The sequence below is a fragment of the Podarcis melisellensis genome, assembly GCF_964234715.1.
Source record: "Podarcis melisellensis genome assembly, chromosome: 7".
NCBI lineage: Eukaryota > Metazoa > Chordata > Lepidosauria > Squamata > Lacertidae > Podarcis > Podarcis melisellensis.
Genome location: NC_138539.1, coordinates 40,588,742 through 40,606,911, shown reverse-complemented (window position 1 = coordinate 40,606,911; position 18,170 = coordinate 40,588,742). Strand labels below are relative to the sequence as shown.

The window sequence follows — 18,170 nt, the reverse complement described above, 5'->3', positions numbered from 1 at the left end:
TGTTCCAGATTAAAATTGTAATGTGAATTCATGGAGTGAAAGCAATATGTACTTTTAATTGAAAGAACATTCTCTCTATAGCTGTGGAATGGAAGCTGTGCGATATGTTTGGTTAATTGGTTGCATTTTGTTCTCCTGAGAATTTAGATCAAGGCAGAGTGAGATTAAACAGATCTTGCTTCTTTACATAGGCTGCATTGGTTTACAGATTTTTAATTATTTTACTGTATTGACTTTCTTGTGATTATTGCTGCTTATCTGCAAATCCTCGAGCCATACTTCTATTTCAGTAAATTTTCTTCCTGAAATTAATCACAAGATCTATCGGGATGTGGTTATCTTGCTTGTTTTCAGATAGGCCTCTATGTTCTGATCACATTAGCAAAATCTAGACAGGTCTGGGGAACCTTTGGCCTTCCAGATGTTGTTGAACTGTGACTCCATCAGCCCCAGAAAGAATGACCAATGCCAGTATGCAGCCTGGCTTAATTCCCTTCTCAATTTTAATTGCTCTAGTAAGATGACCCCTGGGGAGTACGGTATATCTTACTTTAAGAGAAGTCCCTTTATGTAACGTTCATATTAGATAGGGTAACTGTCTGTTGATCAAAGATGTATCCAGTTTTTCCCACAAGATGGGTCAGGATATAGAGTCAAAGGCTGCTCTAAAGTCCATAAAGGCAGCATATAGAGAGGTTGTATCACTAGAGCAGCCTTTCTCAACCTGTGGGTCCCCAGATGTTGTTGAACTACAACTCCCATCACCCCTAGCTAGCAAGGCCAGAGATCAGAGATGATGGGAGTTGTAGTCCAACAACATCTGGGGACCCACAGGTTGAGAACCGCTGCACTAGAGGAATATTTTCTAATCAAATGATGTAATATGAAACACTGATCGATAATAGATCACCTTTTCCTAAAACCAGCTTTTTTGTCTGCTAGAATGTTCTCTTGCTCCAGCCAATCCAAGAGTTTCCTATGTGTCTTGCATAGAACTTGCTAATGGTATTAAGTAGACTAGTCAATCTGTAGTTTGCCAGATCGTTCTTTGACCTTGTTTTGAAAATGGGAACTATGACTGCCAACCTTCAGTCGAAGGGAGCTTGTCCATATCGACTGATGCAAATAAAGATAGAGGCCAGAATAGCAGCCCAGAAGCCCAAATTGTTTTTAATAACTTGTGGTGGGATTAAATTCTGATCTGGGGCATTCCCTGATTTTAGTTGGGCTACAAGACTATTAATTTCAGACACAGATACAGGCTGCCATATTGGGAGATGGTCCTTAAGATGACCAGGATCTTCTTTTCCAGAATTAGTATAAGTTTGAATATAAGTTTTAAAAATACATTTCCCAATTAGTTGAAGTAATAAGACATCCTAACCGCTTTGAGCTTTTAAATTTTGTAATTGGTATTTTTATCTTGATACTGGTCATTGGCCATAATAAAATGACTTGACCTGACTTGACTTGGCATGGCCATTGGCCAGGGATGATGGGAGTTGTAGTTTGGCGACATCTGGAGAGCCCAAGATTTCCCATATGTATGTATATTTGATACAGTATTTTAGCTGTGTGCAGCCTCTGAACTAGGTGAAACTTGTTTTCATATGTGTGAGTTGAGTTGGGGGGTGGGGTGGGAAAACCTATTACACCAACTTGTAAACAACATACAGTGCTCTTTCTCGAAACTCATTGTCCAACTAAGTATCTAAAAAGCTTTCATAAGTAAGAATGTTAACAAGTTTCTTTCACAAGTTTGGAATGTTGTCACTGTGAAACAAATCTGCTTTTGCTCTGCAGCTATTTCTGTTCTTGCCAAAACGTAACATCATGCATTCTTTATTGCAAGATGCTGCTGTGTGGGTCCCATCTGTGAATTTGTAGAGAGCTTGTTGCTCAGCTGCTACCTAGTAGACTCCTAAGATTCTGATGTCCAGACCCTTTTATATTATAGTTCTTTTGGGAAATAGCTTTCTGTATGCAAGTGGTCATACATGTGAAGGAGTGGGATGCATTAAAGTGAAGGCAGTAACTTTTATTTCAACAAGAAAGTATTTGCAAGTTGTGTATTCAGCTAAGCACATCTTTTATATGGTGATATGGGCCTCCATCCAAAAGTGTTCACACATAGTTATGTACTCACTTAATCCACAAGGATATTCCTGTCTCCACCCATCAGTCAGCTGGCAAACTATGTCAGTTCTGACTTCACTGATTACCGTATTTTTCGCACCATAGGACGCACTTTTTCCCCTCAAAAAATGAAGGGGAAATGTGTGTGCGTCCTATGGTGCGAATGCAGGCTTTCGCTGAAGCCTGGAGAGTGAGAGGGGTCGGTGCGCACCGACCCCTCACGCTCTCCAGGCTTCGCGGACCTCTCCGCAAGGAGCCGGAGCGCTCCGGCTCCTTGCGGGGAGTTGCCAGCATGCCGAAGCCTGCGCGCGCTGAGCTCAGCGCGCCCAGGCTTCGCGGACCTCTCCGCAAGGAGCCGGAGCGCTCCGGCTCCTTGCGGGGAGTTGCCAGCATGCCGAAGCCTGCGCGCGCTGAGCTCAGCGCGCCCAGGCTTCGCGGACCTCTCCGCAAGGAGCCGGAGCGCTCCGGCTCCTTGCGGGGAGTTGCCAGCATGCCGAAGCCTGCGCGCGCTGAGCTCAGCGCGCCCAGGCTTCGCGGACCTCTCCGCAAGGAGCCGGAGCGCTCCGGCTCCTTGCGGGGAGTTGCCAGCATGCCGAAGCCTGCGCGCGCTGAGCTCAGCGCGCCCAGGCTTCGCGGACCTCTCCACAAGCAGCGGGAGTGCTCCCACGGCTTGCAGAGAGCTGCCTGTTTGCGGGCTGGGGTCGGGGGAAGCTCGAGCTTCCCCCGCCCCAGCCCCGTGCCTGGGGGGGGGGAAATAATTTTTTTCCCTTTATTTCCCCCCCCAAAAATGGGTGCGCCCTATGGTCCGGTGCGCCCTATGGTGCGAAAAATACGGTACATAGAGAACAGAAGGAAGGAGTGCTTAGATATCGCCCCTGCCCACACTGATGATCACCGTTTTGAGCTGTGACTGCACTTACCTGTTCAGCAGTGCAGGAGGTGTAGGTGTCAGAATGCTGTCAGTGGCTGCTGGCTGGTTGCTCAGGAAAGTATAAAGACAAGGAAAAGATTCTTACAGTCCTTTTTTATTTCAAACTTTACAGAGAGAGGCTGTAGAACCCAGCCTCTTGGATAATGGTGGTGTCCTGAGTGAACCTCCACCCCCCTCTCTCCCACTTCCTCATTCGTCATCATCATCATAATCATCTCCTCTACGGGTGCTGCTACACGCCTTCTGTCTTTGAGTTCTGTGCTCTCCTATTTTTAAGGCTTGCCGGGTTCTGGGAGATGGAGGGTCTGGAATGCTTTCTAATGACAACATGTCAGCTGGGTGTATTTTGGCTCTCCCATGATTTCCCAACTTTTCCCTTCATCTGCCTCTGAGCTATCATCTCCTTCAAACCCTTGTTGTAAATCTATACTGTCTTCTTCCTCCTCCTCCCTGGAAGGGTCAGAATGGGAAGGCAGTCTCCACTATTACTCCTCTGCCTAGTCCCTGACAGTAGGAGTACTGGGTGTGCTGTCCCCAGCTTACCAACTATACCATGTTCTTCTTTGGAAACTCTGTGTGTGTGTACGCGCGCGCATGTATTCTTGGTAAAAAAATAATTCGTGCTCAAAAGCCAGTTGTCTGGGATCTCTTCTGGTTGTGTGACACACCCACATACCCACAAAGATGAACATGAGAGACACTCAGAGGTCATAGCAACAGCAGCTGCCAGGTTTTGGCTTTGTTGCAAAGGTGCAACAAACATGACTCCTAAGCTAATAAGGCCATGATGTCTTACTGGATTGGGCGTAGGGGAAGAACTCCCTCACCATACCTGAGCTGAATCTAACAGGGAGAAGAAGCCATGTGACACTAAGAATTTTCTGGGCCATGGGAGTGGTGCTGAAGAGAGATGTAAGGAATGATGTGTCAAGGCCCAGGAGAGTTAGTCTTCTTGCACACACCTCTCCCATTGCAACCAGCCACATACATACAGCAGTTTCCATCTACAAATTAGTGAATCAGAATAGCATCAGACAGATAGAACTCTTAGCAGCTTAACAGAAAGTTTAATCGAATCTAGACAGTATATATCATGTGTTTGGGTAACACAAATTCTGTGCCAATCAAAGCTGAATTCCTCATCCTGTTTAGATGGTACATGTTAAGCAAATTTGCACACCCTTAACATAATTCAGCATGCTGATTCTGTTCTGTTTTTTCTATTTATTCCACTCTTACCAGTCATAATAAAGTGTTATAAAGGGAACTGGAGCTTTGCTTCCAGCTTAATCGTTCTCAGCAACCCTTCTGCCCTTTCTGATTATCACCAGGTTTGTTCATTTGTCTTTTTAAAGAAAGCTGTGTCTTTTGGGATAAAAGCTGAATTCTGTGCCTGACTATAAGATTCAGGGTTCTTATGGCACTTGTGTAGAAGGAGACATAAATATATCACCCAACTTTATATCCGTCTTCTGTGTCTGATAGTTTCTATAGATTTGTTGGACACCTAGGCCATATTCACACCATACATTTAAAGCAGTATGATAATACTTTAAACAGTAATGGCTTCTCCCAAAGAATCTTGGGAGCTGTAGTTTCATAAAGGTTCAGAGAATTGTTATGAGCCCCCTATTACCCTTCCAGAGCTACAATTCCAAGAATTTCCTGTGAACAGAGATTGATTGTTAAACCAAGCTTCTTTTATCAGCTTCTGAAGGCTGTACGTATTAGTGACAGTATATACTGTGAAGTTGGTCAAACTGCAGTTATGTTCCTTTGTTTCTTTCCATTTTTTTAAAAAAGAAAAAAAACCTAAAACTTCAAAAATAGCAATATTTGGCCTGCTATGCTGAATTAGTTAAGGAGTCTTTTTGTGATGACGCTTGATAGGCCGTGACATATAAACAAACATGTAATGGAAGTTAACAAAAAAGAAGGGTTAGTTTGCCAGATCTGTGTAATGACTAGCAGTGGTATAATCTGCTGTCTGTTGCCTTCTGTTCAGTTCTAGAAGCAGTATAGAATTTCTGCATTCTAATTGGGTCAAAAAGAAGTTACCACTCATGCATGTAGCCAACACAGCCACGTTTGCAAATACAATCTGTAACCCAGCCTGCAAATATTGAAAACATTGATGACTAAATCAATACCCCAGAGGAACTAAAGCACATTATGCTATCATAGGAAATACTGGACCACTTTCAGAAAGATGCCCCCCCAAAAGTATATTTAATGCTGACAGCTCTGGTTAGGGTCCTTTGCAGTGACAACTGATGACTTTTGGAACATTTTTTAAATAGTTGCTTCCTTCTCCACACCAGTAATTGTCCAGTACTATCAAAGGAAAGAGTACCTTTTAATCATGTGCAGAGTTCTGTGGTTTTCCTACTCTGAAAGGTCAGCTGTTCTCTGCACCATGGGTGTGGTACCTCTAGTCTTCCAGCTGCTGCTTGCCTCCAGCTCTCATGAACCCTGGCCATTGCCCATCCAGCTGGGGCCGATGGGAGTTAGCGTCTAACAGCATCTGGAGGGTCAGATGTTCCCAGTCTCCGGTCTCCACAATAGTGATAAGGGTAATAGCTTCCATTTGTGGAAATGACTTCCAGCATTGAGCCCTGTGCTCTCTCAGCTAGAGATTTAATCCACCCTTATGCCATAAATCCTAAATCAAGTACCTTAAGAACAAATAACATCCACTGCCCAAAACAACAACAACAAATCCATTAAAGCTTTTAAAACATTTACTGAACAACTTCTGAAGCATTTAGTTTCAATCTCCCTGAATCCTGCTCTGGCTTTATTATGAACCAGAGATCATGGTTTAAAACAAATTCTGGCTGATTTGAAAACAAGTCAACTTCAAACCAAGTCAGCTTCAACCCATGGGTTATGAAGCTGGTTTGTTCAACCATAATTTGATTACGTATCTCTGGTTTGTAAGTGAGGACAAACTAAGATGCATGGAAAGTGAAACTAAATGCAGCAGATGTCCAGGTCCTTCTGGCCATGTGGGAGAAGGAGTGTTGAGTGTGACATAAAGGTAAAGGGTAAAGGGACCCCTGACCCTTAGGTCCAGTCGTGGCCGACTCTGGGGTTGCGGCGCTCATCTTGCTTTATCGGCCAAGGGACCCGGCGTATAGCTTCCAGGTCAGGTGGCCAGCATGACTAAGTCACTTCTGCTGAACCAGAGCAGTGCATGGAAACGCCGTTTACCTTCCCGCTGGAGCGGTACCTATTTATCTACTTGCACTTTGATGTGCTTTCGAACTGCTAGGTTGGCAGGAGTCAGTGTGATATACATGAGCCTAAACAAGACAGCACAAAACATGTTAGTATTATATGTGAGAACACAGTCATTGTTACTTACCTCTCCCAACAAAAATAGCATATTGAGGAGGGTGTGCCTGAAGCAAACATTTAGTTTGTGCAGTTCCTGGTATGGGCTCATTTTTGTGGTTCATAAAAGGTTAGTTTTCAAAGCAGTTATCTTCTAATTATGTTATTCTTCTGCTGATTCTCTTGCTTATGGCTTTTAATACTAGCTAGGGTTATTGCTACATGCCTCTTGAGGGCATATCTTCCAAATCCCACAACGTGGATTAGTATTCTCTTAACATGTTGTTCCTTTTCACCGTTTCATGTGATGACACGTTCAACTTCCAAATCAGGTTTGAGGAGTGTTCTACATTTTGTGTAAACTAACCGGAAAGGTTCTGTAGGCAGACATCTGCTTTAAAGAAATATTATACTTTGAATTGGGAAGTGTGTGTGTGTGTGTGTGTGTGTGTTAATAAGTCACCCGCCTGCAGTTCTCCTTTCTCTCTTCTCCCCATCTTCAGTATTTGTATTGAAGATTATCATGAAATTGGGTTCCTGAATAGGAAGGACAAAACAGATGCCAGGGAGAGGGAGAAACAAAGCTAGCTGAATATTAAGGGGCAAGGAATGATGGCCTGTGAACACTAATTGAATAGTGCTGATAATGGGCAAGTAGTCTGTGCCGCAGTTGTATATATTAAACTTGGCAGGTGCAAACAAATGTACAAGTTGTTCCAATAGCCATGCACACACATTTTGTGTTGTAAATACCCGTAAGCAGTGAATTAAGACAAAAAAAAATTTGTATATATACTTAGCAAAAGCTCCACTCATCTCAGTGGAACTTCATGTAATGGTTACAGATAGGTAGCCGTGTTGGTCTGCCATAGTCAAAACAAAAAAAATCCTTCCAGTAGCACCTTAAAGACCAACTAAGTTAGTTCTTGGTATGAGCTTTCGTGTGCATGCACACTTCTTGTGTATCTGAAGAAGTGTGCATGCACACGAAAGCTCATACCAAGAACTAACTTAGTTGGTCTTTAAGGTGCTACTGGAAGGAATTTTTTTGTTTTTTCATGTAATGGTGTACAGGATTTTAATGCTGACTGGTAGGACTTGCACCAGTCTGAGGAAGTCTGAATGAGAACTCTGATCCTCATCTATATGTATGCAAGCTGAAAGCATCTGCCACCATCATTATTGCTTGTTTCTGTTGTTTCTGTTTATTTCTATATCTTTTGGCCATAAAAGGCCCCCAAGGCAGTTCGCAAAGGGTAACACATAAATACAAAATTCAAGTAAAAAAAACAACCCACAGCAACTTACAAACAAATTTAATGCAGCAAAATGTTATAGTTAAGAAACAACAGCTAAAAGCCGAATACATTCATATTCCTGACGAAAGGCAAAGGGTAGCCCCCACCCCAAAGAAAAAGATGTTGAGAGGGAGCAGGAATAAATCCTTAGGGAACAGCTCCTTCTTATAAGGATCTCTAGCCAATGGGTTGAGGTGGGACAGCTGGAAAAAATTGACCCTTGATGGTCCAGCACGTTCTCCCCACAGCAGGCCATCATTTTGAGAACTCAAAAACAGAAACCTAGCAGAACCTTTCTGCCTCTTTAATGGAGACCCTTCTCCAATTTGGTGTCTTTGCCTCCCAGCTCCTTTTCATCCTTGCCATATGCTCAGTATTCCTTGTCCTGGTTTCCTAACAATGGAAGTGGCTTCTTGGAATTGATGGCCATGGACTAGAATTTGTGAACTGCGATCAAATTTACACTTGTTGCTACTCATGCTATCCTGTAAACCAGGCACGGGGAAACTGTGGCCTTTGGGCCAAATTAGACCTAGTAGGGGGTCTTGGATACTTTTTCCCCAAGTCACCTGCCCTACACCTGATATCATAGGATGGGGCAGGTCAAAATGTGACTGCAGAGGAACCACCAGGAAGCTTGAAGTGCAGTCCCAATTGTGCCTTGGCAAGCAGGGCTGGCTGCCAAGAACCACTGGGATCAGCTGCCCCGCCCCCCTGTCACAATGGCTCATGGGGGGAGCTCAGGCTCTGCCTGCCTGCTAGATCCTCTTCCCACCCCTGCTGTAAACAAAACACAACCTAAGAGCATTAGTCTGATGAAGCAGTGCTCTTCTAAAGTCTCATCTAGTCCAGCAGTCTATTCTCACAGGGGCTGACCAGATGCTTATGGGAAGCACACAAGCAGGATGAGTGCAATAGCACCCTCTCCCTCATGAGCCCCAACAACTAAGACTCAGAGGCATACAATCTAGCATCCTATTGGCTCATTGCAGAGTCCTGTGTCTCTATTTTATGCATGATTTAGAAGAGCGTGTCATACAAAATCAATGGAACCTAAATCCAATGGATGTGTCAAAGAACGTAGAGTTGGAAGGGACCACCCAGGGTCATCTAGTCCAGCCCCCTGTAGTGAAGGAATCTCAACATGTGGTTCCCCATTCAGTTTGCCCTTATCTGTTAATGATGCTGATTTAACTAGAAAACCGTCTTAAAAGATTTGCCCAGTGTATAAAAATAACTCTGCATTTTGCATGTATTCAGTACCAAGATGAGATACGGATTTTATGCATGCACAATATTGCAGCAGCAGATTGTACTTTGTCTTCTGTGAACAAATGTTTACCATTTCAGTGACTTGCATTGTGATTAATATGCTGTGTTTTCTTGTTCTTGTTTCAGGTGCAGCTTACTGCCAGTTCATGGATATGTTGTTCCCGGGCTGTATTAGCTTGAAGAAAGTTAAATTTCAAGCAAAGCTGGAACATGAATATATTCATAACTTCAAACTTCTACAAGCATCATTTAAACGAATGAATGTGGATAAGGTAACTATAGAACATGTTATGGCAGAGTTTTGATAGGATAACTTATAGTCATATATTTCAGAGATGTGTTTTCTGGCTCACTATATTTCTCAATTTTTATTTCATTGATTTATTCGAACAATTTTTATCCAGCCCTTCAAAACATATGCTCTCTCTGTCTAGCAAATCTCAAAAGAAGAAGTAGTAGTAGCAGCAGAAGTAGAAGCATTAAAGTAATATTACTCTGAGGATGTCTTAAGATGAGGCTGCCGTCTAACTCAGTAAAACAGAATAAGATATATGACACTGGATATTGTTTTGTTAGACAATGTATGGTTTTAAAATTCTTAAATGAATTGGCACTGAAACGCCTCAGTTATAACTTTAAATCACTGGTGTGTCTTGCTTTGTTTTGTGCAGGTTATTCCAGTGGAGAAATTAGTGAAGGGGCGCTTCCAAGACAACTTGGATTTCATACAGTGGTTTAAGAAATTCTTTGATGCTAACTATGATGGGAAAGAATATGATCCAGTGGAGGCCCGACAAGGCCAAGATGCTATTCCACCGCCTGATCCTGGTGAACAGATCTTTAATTTGCCAAAAAAATCTCATCATGCAAACTCTCCTACAGCAGGTATTACCATTGTTGTAAACTTCTGGTTTTTCTGCAAGTGGATTTTGTTAATGGTACATTCATACAATTGTTTTAATACAGAGTATAATTAGAGGGGTAGCTTGAGTTGTAAAGAGGGGACTCCTTTGTACTTCACATCACCCATGGGCACTGTGTCATAAATATTTTGAAACTGAAGGGGGGGTATGATGCCCCCATATGATATATGAAATTCCAGTTATGATGGTGTATAAAGGGACTGATAGTATTTTATTTTAGGTGAGCATAGTAAACCCAGCCTCGTAGTGCTGCTCTTTGGGATACTTCATTTTTAGCTTTTCTCTTGCCTAGACATGCCCCTAAACCACACACCTGTGCAGTATCCATATGATATTGTTGGCATCCAATTATGAGCCCTTATCTCCCACCACACACACCTTTAATCTGAAATGTTTCTTTAAAAAAAAACACACACACCCCTATTTCCATTGGTAGAAAGCACTGTGCTGATCAGTTAGCACTATGGTAGTGTGCCTATTTTATTTTCTCATTAATTGTGTGCGATTTATTTTGTAAAAAGGACAGAATATCTGCAATGAAGCTCCCAAGTGAAGGATTTTAAATGCTAATATGCTTTAAATGATATAAATCTTTTGGCCTTTCTTTTTCCGTTCCTAAATCGTAGGTAATAAATCCCTTGGAGTCCTTTTGTACTTAAAGGAGAGCAAATTCCTAGCTAGTGTTCCTGCTGATAGGCATAGGAGGTGTTAAGAAATAGGACAAGTGGCTCCTCTTATTTCTTATTCACGTTTATCCTTACAGGAAACTGCTAGCATAATCTAGTTTTATGGTGATTGGAAAGCTTCCACATCCTAAGTGCTGGCTCAGTAATAGAAAATATATCAATATATGTTTATTTAAAATATGTTTAGATGATATACTGTAGGTAGGTAGGTAGGTAGGTAGATAGATGATTGCTCATTGGGATGTGGGGATTCCATTTAGTGGTTATTTTTTTGTCTCTTATTTTATTTGTATTGGTGATACAATGGCAACAATGGGTAAAACAGAAAATTTTGTGAGTCCAAAGCATTACTTTTATACAGGTCAAATGTGTCACTCAGGAACCACAGGCAGAAAGTTGTTTTGGTTTGGTTATGATTAAAGTTACTGAGCCACATATATCAATACCCGCTGAAAGGCGAACGGGCATGTCTTGAGGTATCCCTCTAATGAATTGTTAGGGTACCTGTTTACCTTTCTGAAACCAGGAATGGACTGCCAAAGGGCTCATTTCATGCTGGTGAGGGGGAATAGAAAAACCAGAATAGATGAAGTGATGGAATAACAAAGGAGGGAAGTCTTCCACTAGTGAGCAGTTCAGATCTTTAGCAGGAGCAACCTCTCCTTCCCCCCAGCAGCCTACTAGGTAAGAAGATTGGGAAGGGGGAGAGACAGAGAAAGAGAAGGGGAGACAGAGATGAAAGAGGGTGGCAGAAATTAGGGGGGATAAAAGGGGTAGTCCTACGAACCAGGGCCATCTTAAGCATATCCAGCACCGTGGTTCAAAGATCCCTTCAGTGCCACCGCCCCCCGTTTCCCAGAGTTGTCAACCTTTCCCCAAGCCTCTGCGGGGATTGCTCTCCTCCCGTGGAGGCTTGGGAAGGAAGCTGCACGCCTGCCAGCCATATGGTTGACAGGGCTCAGCTTGAGTGCATGTAGGGAAAAGGGAGGCTGCCGGCAAAGCTGCACAGCTCCCACACTCGCTGGGGCGCCCCTGAGAGGCCAGCGCCCTGGCCCAATGTGCCAGTAAGCCCAATAGGAAAGACGGCTTTGCTGCCAACCACTGTCTTGGGCTCCTGTCCACCACTGGCATGCAGTCCCTGACGGGGTGGTGGTGAAGCATTCCTCATTTATGCTGTAATGATCACTAAACTTTTCTGGAGAGTTCAGTCACCTGTTGTGCAGCATATAGATCTTCCTTTGTGGAGACATTCATCTGAATATTGTCTGCATAATTTTTAAAAAGATTGGCTGGCTCTCTTGCTTTTCAGACCTTTAATTGGGTCTGATTGTAGAAGGGTTTTTGTATTCTGAATAGAAATAAATAGGAGTGATAACCACCTATAATGTACATATTCTAGACAGTCTTGAAACTGGAACGTTATTAAGGCACTCGCTCCGCATCACAAGACGATGTAAATGCATTGGAGTGATAGAGGGTGCCTCTGCAATTTGCACCAGCTTTTCCCTTCCCATTATTCTCCCCCATGTCATATTCCACATTGTTCAAAAGATTCCCCCCCCCCACCATTGGGAGCGGCTTTTCTGGGGCACTGGATGTTCTAGTGTGAGGGAGATGGGGAAAATGTCTGCCTCCATACTTCATTGCACAGAAGGCTTTATGCAAGCTCTGGTCATGGAAAGAGCAAGAGTGTGGAAACAGAAGCTTGCACATTCTTATGAGAGTGGTGCTATGCTGGACTCCCAGCTCCCAGCAGGGATGGCTTTCATTGGGCACTTAAGCTTTTAATAACACAAAGAGGAAAAACAAAAGGGGTTCCCCAGGTCTTCTGAGAGAGGGGCCAGGCAAGGGCTGCGTAATAATTTTTAAAAAAGCCTTCTTAGCATTAATAAGCCTTTGGGTCATTGCACTCCTGTTAGTAACCACTAGAGGGCATGCAAGGACAAGCAATAGCAAATAAAGCCTCCTTTTTTGACTGGGGAAGGGAAAGGGAACTACTCCCCCTTGTCCTCTGCTCTTTCTCTCCCCAAGAGAGGGACTGTCTTTGAACCTCCACAGCTTCCCAGTCTTTCTCTTTCTCTTGGTTCCCCTTCTGCTTTGAGCAACTGCTAAAGAATATCTCTGCTACCAAGCAGTCTCAAACTGTTCCTGCTTTTGTGTAGCAAAACAGTGTGTCTAAACTGACCCTTTGGCCTCCAGCACATCATAGCTGACCCTGTCCTTCCTTTCTGTTCTAGCTGCAAGCGTTGGCTTGCTGAGGTGAGGGGTGTGTTGGCTTAAGGAAGGGGGCAGCTTGCGGCGAGGGAGACCACTAGTGTGGCATGCAAGTTCTTGCAGTACTCCATTGCTTTCCCACTACAGTAGTTAAACTAATTAGAACAGGGGTCAGCAAATTTTTTCAGCAGGGGGCTGGTCCACTGTCCCTCAGACCTTTTGGGGAGCCAGACTATATTCTGAAAGGGGAAAAAAATGAACGAATTCCTATGCCCCACCAATAACCCAGAGATGCATTTTAAATAAAAGGACACATTCTACTCATGTAAAAACACACTGATTCCTGGACCATCCATGCGCCGGATTGAGAAGGCAATTGGGCCACATCCGGGCCCCTCCCCCAGGCCTTAGGTTGCCTACCCCTGAATTAGAAGTTATGACTAATCATTTGGTAACCATGTAATTGAGTGGGTACTAGAACACCACCAGGCGGTCGTTATTGTGCTGCAGTCACTTGAAGAGGCAGAAAAATACCATCCTTGCCATTATTTAGTTGTTATTTAGCAGCCTCCGAGAGAGGTGTGTCTGGCTAAATAGCAGTCCAATTCAGTGGGGTGGAGCCTTCTTCCTGAGAGGGTGTTGCTGCATCTTACCTGGATAGGGCAGGGCAGAACAGTGGTGAGGTTGGTGCTGCGCAAGTGCACCAACAAAGCCGATCAGGTGCTCTGGTTGGTGTGTCGTCGTTCCCCCCATATGTTGGGAGGGTGAGCCACCTCCACCACACAGGCCCATCCTGGCCTGCCCCCTTTGATGCTTTCTTTTCCAAGACAGTTTTGTCCCGGAGAGCCTTTGTGGAATACTGCTCTTAACTAGGGCCTGGTGGCTGCAGCAACAGCAGCAGCTCCTCCTCCTCAAACGATTTGATCTAAGCTTTTGGTTTTTTTAAAGTTAGCTTGTATTCTATGGCTTTCTGGACTGGGAGTTATAATATGTGTTCTGCTTTAATAATTATGAGTTGAAGTGTTGCATGATTATCTTCCAAGCGGTACTGGTTGGGAATATTTACATCCCCGGGGACGTCTGATAATTCTCTTGCATATATGCACAATGCACACACAATATAAGCTGATTTGGCTGTGACCTTTCTCTCAGCATGATAGCGGTGTTAGTAAAGGCAAATCCCACTTGAGTAAGGAATAAAGAGTGCCCATTTTAATCAAGGGTAACACCAGGGTTGCATGTGACAAACTATACATACTTTGAAAAACAAACCTGAGGGTGTTCCAGTTCTTTAATATTGTTATCAGCACAAGTAGTGAGGTGTTAAAACCAATCATGATGTACAAATATTAATCTCATAGTTGCTTCTGATAGGAAATTTGTAAAGTAGTATGGCTCAGTAATAAAAGATGCATTTCAGAGCATGCTTTTACCCAAATCTCAGTCTTTTTATTCTTACTACTGCCATTTATTTTAAAGAGATAAGGTGTGTTTGAAACACACATGGGCCACTTGTAATCGAGGCAGAAATATGTTATGGCAAAATAAGGGGGGGACCCTCAAACTTTACTTTGAAAAGCATTACTGTATCTGTATTTAACAAACTTCACTTTAGCTTCCCAGTTTTCCACAGACTGGTTTAAAAGTAAACCCCTCCCCCAGCAACACTATAACAAGATGGAATTATTATCAGTATTTTAATATGAAACTTTTGGTGCCCCATAGAGTCTAACATCTGTTTCTTCCCTTTTTTTTCTGGAAATAGAATGCATTTTAAAAAGCAAGTTATTTAATATATGAAGTATGTTGTGTTTGTTAAAATAGAACTGTGAGACTAAACATGAGAAATACAAACTTCACCCACTTAAATGAATGAAGAATGGCAGAAAATCTCTTGTGCCTTAAGAGGGCAACTGTTCTAGCAAGTCATTGCAGGTCAGGGATAATGCAGCTTGGAAATTGTAGCATAAATAGTTCCTTAGGACTAATCTCTTGACCACCCTGATGTTGTCTTGCCTCTTACTTGGAAAGTAGAGTTGACTTACTACAGAGTTGGTGACCTGCGGATGCTACTGGATAATGTTATTGCTCTTAGGATTGCCTGTACTATTGTGAGTTCAGACAAAATGGTAAAGCAAGAAATTATTTAATACACTAGAAAACATTACTAAAGGTTCCTCTACCACCACATACATACAAAAGAAAGGAATTAAAGCTACAAACAGGATCTGGCTGTATGGAGTTGTATAACAAAAAATCATGATGCATATATGTGAGCACCCATAATTAAAAATGCAACATGTAACAGTACACCACTTAGAAATGAGTGTATATTATTATTATTATTATATCCCGTCTATTATCCCCCAGCCACAGCATATATCGAAACATACTAAAACATCAAACATTAAAAACGTCCTGATACAGGCTGCCTGTCTTCTAAAAGTCAGATCGTTATTTATTTCCTTGACATCTGAAGGGTGGGTGTTCCACAGGGAGGGCGTCACTACCGATAAGGCCCTCTGCCTGTAGTTAAGCTGTTTATAAATGGTTCAAACAAATAAATCTGTTTTTGGCCACAAAAATAATAAGGATGCCCTCAGTTTGCTTTGAACTGCATAGGGAATTATATGGCTCAAACTATTTCATTGTAAGAACATAAGTGATGGATCACACCAAAAGCTCCGTCTAGTCCAGCATTCTGTTTCCTACAGTGGCCACCTAGATGCCTCTGGAAAGCGCTCAGGAAGGGCCTGGGGGCAATAGATCCCTCCCACAGTTTCTTGCCACTGGTATGGAGTCACAGAGTGCCTCTGAATCCTCAGCTTCCTGTCTAGACTCCAGTAATGGCTTTGCCTTCCAAGAGTCTAATCCTCTCTGATGGGAGCTAGTGGACATTACTGTATCTTGTGACAGTGAGTTCCATCTGTTGCGGAATTATTTCCTTTTGTCTGTCTTCATTCTCTCACTGATCATTTTCTTTTGATGACCCTGAGGGTATAGTATGATGGCAGAGGAAGAAACCTCTGTCATGCCTTTTCTAAAAATAAAAAGTCCCCTATGCATAACTATTTCCTTGTAGGGAAGATGCTCCCAGCCCCTGATCATTTCTTTGTCTCTTCATTTTTAAGCTGGATTGAACCCAGACCTTCCACATGCAGAGCGTGGGCTCCACTACCAATCCTGATGAAAATATAAACATCAAGCTTTTTAAAAGAGCCCATGTCTTGCATCAGCTTAGTGCCCTTGTCAATAAGGTCAAACTATTTCTGTTTCCCCCCTGATAATTTCAATAAACTTTGCAGAGGTACAAGATGAAAACTATTGGAAATTAAAAACTATGGTTTTGTGAAATTCAGGTATAAGTTTACACCAAGAATTCTTAATTCAGCACTAAAACAGCAGTAAATTCATGGTTATATAAATAGTGAACAATGCAAATTCTATGCTGTTTTCTTGGGAGGGGCTTAAAGTTTTATATAAGGATTGCCCAGAGGTGTTTGATGGCTGAAAAGAGGAAAGGGACTGAATATTATTAAGTAGTCCTGCCAGAGCAACCTATCTAATTGCTGGAGCCTTTAACAGACCCCACTTTGATTTGCAAATGTATCTATCTATCTAACTATGGGAGGCTAGCAGCGATCGTGGGTGTCTAGCATTCCTTTCATAAGAAAAACATTGGATTATGTTCTTATCTGAAGGTGGAAATATATTGAGAGATTGGCATTGACTATCAGCACAAAAACAACTATGTCAGACAGCACAAAAGTGCAAGACATCACAAACCAAGCAACAACAAAGCTCCAATGTACCACCACATAAGACCAGCTAAATATAAAACATAACAAAGGATTATGAGTCCAATATGGGTGGTTCCTCTGAGCGTCTATGCATAGACCATTTTGTGTGAATGTCTTGTTCATGTACTCTTTGATTGTAGGGATGCCCGTTGCTCTGCTACTCATCCCAGCTTTGTTTATAAGCAATGTAGTTTAAGTTTGTCTCATTCCAGCATTTGCATTTATTTGTTGTTGTGGGGCGTTTGCATGCGATCAGGATTCCTGGTTGCAACTTTGTTTATTTTTGTGTAGGCAGATCTATTAATATTTATTGGAGTGTAATTTTAAAACAATAGTTTTCATCTGAATACTTACGATTCTGCAGTTAGATATGTGAGGATAAGTCTGACTTCCCTCAGCATTTTCACTTATTTTTAACAAACTTAAGAATCCCATTTCTATCCCATTGTTAGTATTCAAATAAGTTAAGTAAGAGCAAACATTCCTAGATATATTTTATATTTTGCTTCTTGAAATATTGACCCTTAGGCCAGTTGCTTTAATGGCTATCACCTCCTTTGGTTCCTTAATTAGATTTTACTAGAACTTTTCACATTTCTTACTACAGTTCCCTTGCAGTTTGGCATTCTTAATGGAGTCAAGTGTGTGTGTGTGTGTGTGTGTGTGTGTGTGTGTGTGTTTAGCCTGAAGTGACATTTATACACTCCTTAATTAACATCTAAGGAAAAGTGCTGAATATATGGAGGGGAGGGTTTAAAAAATGTACTAATTGGGAATACATTAATTATATAGTAGTTTTAGGACTCCAACATGGTATTCAATAACACAGAACAAAAATAGTTTAGCCAAAGAAAGATCATCAAGATTCAGGAGAAAATCTGGTCCTTTCATTTGACATAATATTGCATATGGTATGCAATTTAAAACTGTGTTAATGGCATGCTTAATCCACATAGTGCTTACAATGGACTGTACAGACCACAGATAGCAAGCAAAGTTCAAGCATTCTGGCTCTTGTGACTGTAATTATGTAAGGCAGAAGAGTGGGCTCACCCTGTATGTTGCACTTCACACTAAGCCAAACCATGACTTAGCATGAATGCCTAAGCATGAATGCTCCTTGAGGTGAAATAATGACTTCTGATCTCCCCTGGTTCTCATTCTGCTTTTGCACTGCCATGAACTAAGCCATGGTTTTTCTTGCTCTAGGCAAACCATGAGCTGTCAGCCCAAGAAGAAACCTAGATTACAGCTCATAGTTTGTCCTGGAGCAAGACAAACCATTTGGATAACATGCTAAGCCCAAACCATGGCTTAGTTCAGAGCAGCACAGCAGCAGGAAGACATGGTGAAGAGGCTCCACAGTAGCAGTGTCTTCTCTGGGAGCTCATACATTCACATTAAGCCATAGTTTGTCTTACCATTATGTGCAAAACAGCTTTTGCCATTGGTTAAACTAAAGTAATACTAATTTTTTAAATTTTGGCAAAAGCCATGATTAAATCAAATTTTGGAAATATCTCCAAATATGATATATATATCTGGTCAGTCTGATCTATAGAAGGTATGAAGCC

At 42.3% G+C, this 18,170-nt stretch overlaps 1 protein-coding gene and 1 long non-coding RNA gene across 5 annotated transcripts in view; one reads left to right on the top strand and one right to left on the bottom strand.

Moving 5' to 3' along the window:
* The window catches only part of LOC309373958, a 66,179-nt gene that overhangs the window by 25,393 nt on the left and 22,616 nt on the right, over positions 1–18,170 (bottom strand). The window lies entirely within an intron of this gene.
* MAPRE2 (microtubule associated protein RP/EB family member 2) overlaps positions 1–18,170 on the top strand; it is an 85,113-nt gene that overhangs the window by 60,331 nt on the left and 6,612 nt on the right. For all 4 annotated transcript variants that reach the window (XM_081918568.1, XM_081918569.1, XM_081918567.1 and 1 more), the window contains 2 exons: positions 9,100–9,245; positions 9,645–9,858. In XM_081918568.1, coding sequence (XP_081774694.1) covers positions 9,100–9,245; positions 9,645–9,858 — 360 coding nt within the window. The remainder of the gene's footprint in view (positions 1–9,099; positions 9,246–9,644; positions 9,859–18,170) is intronic.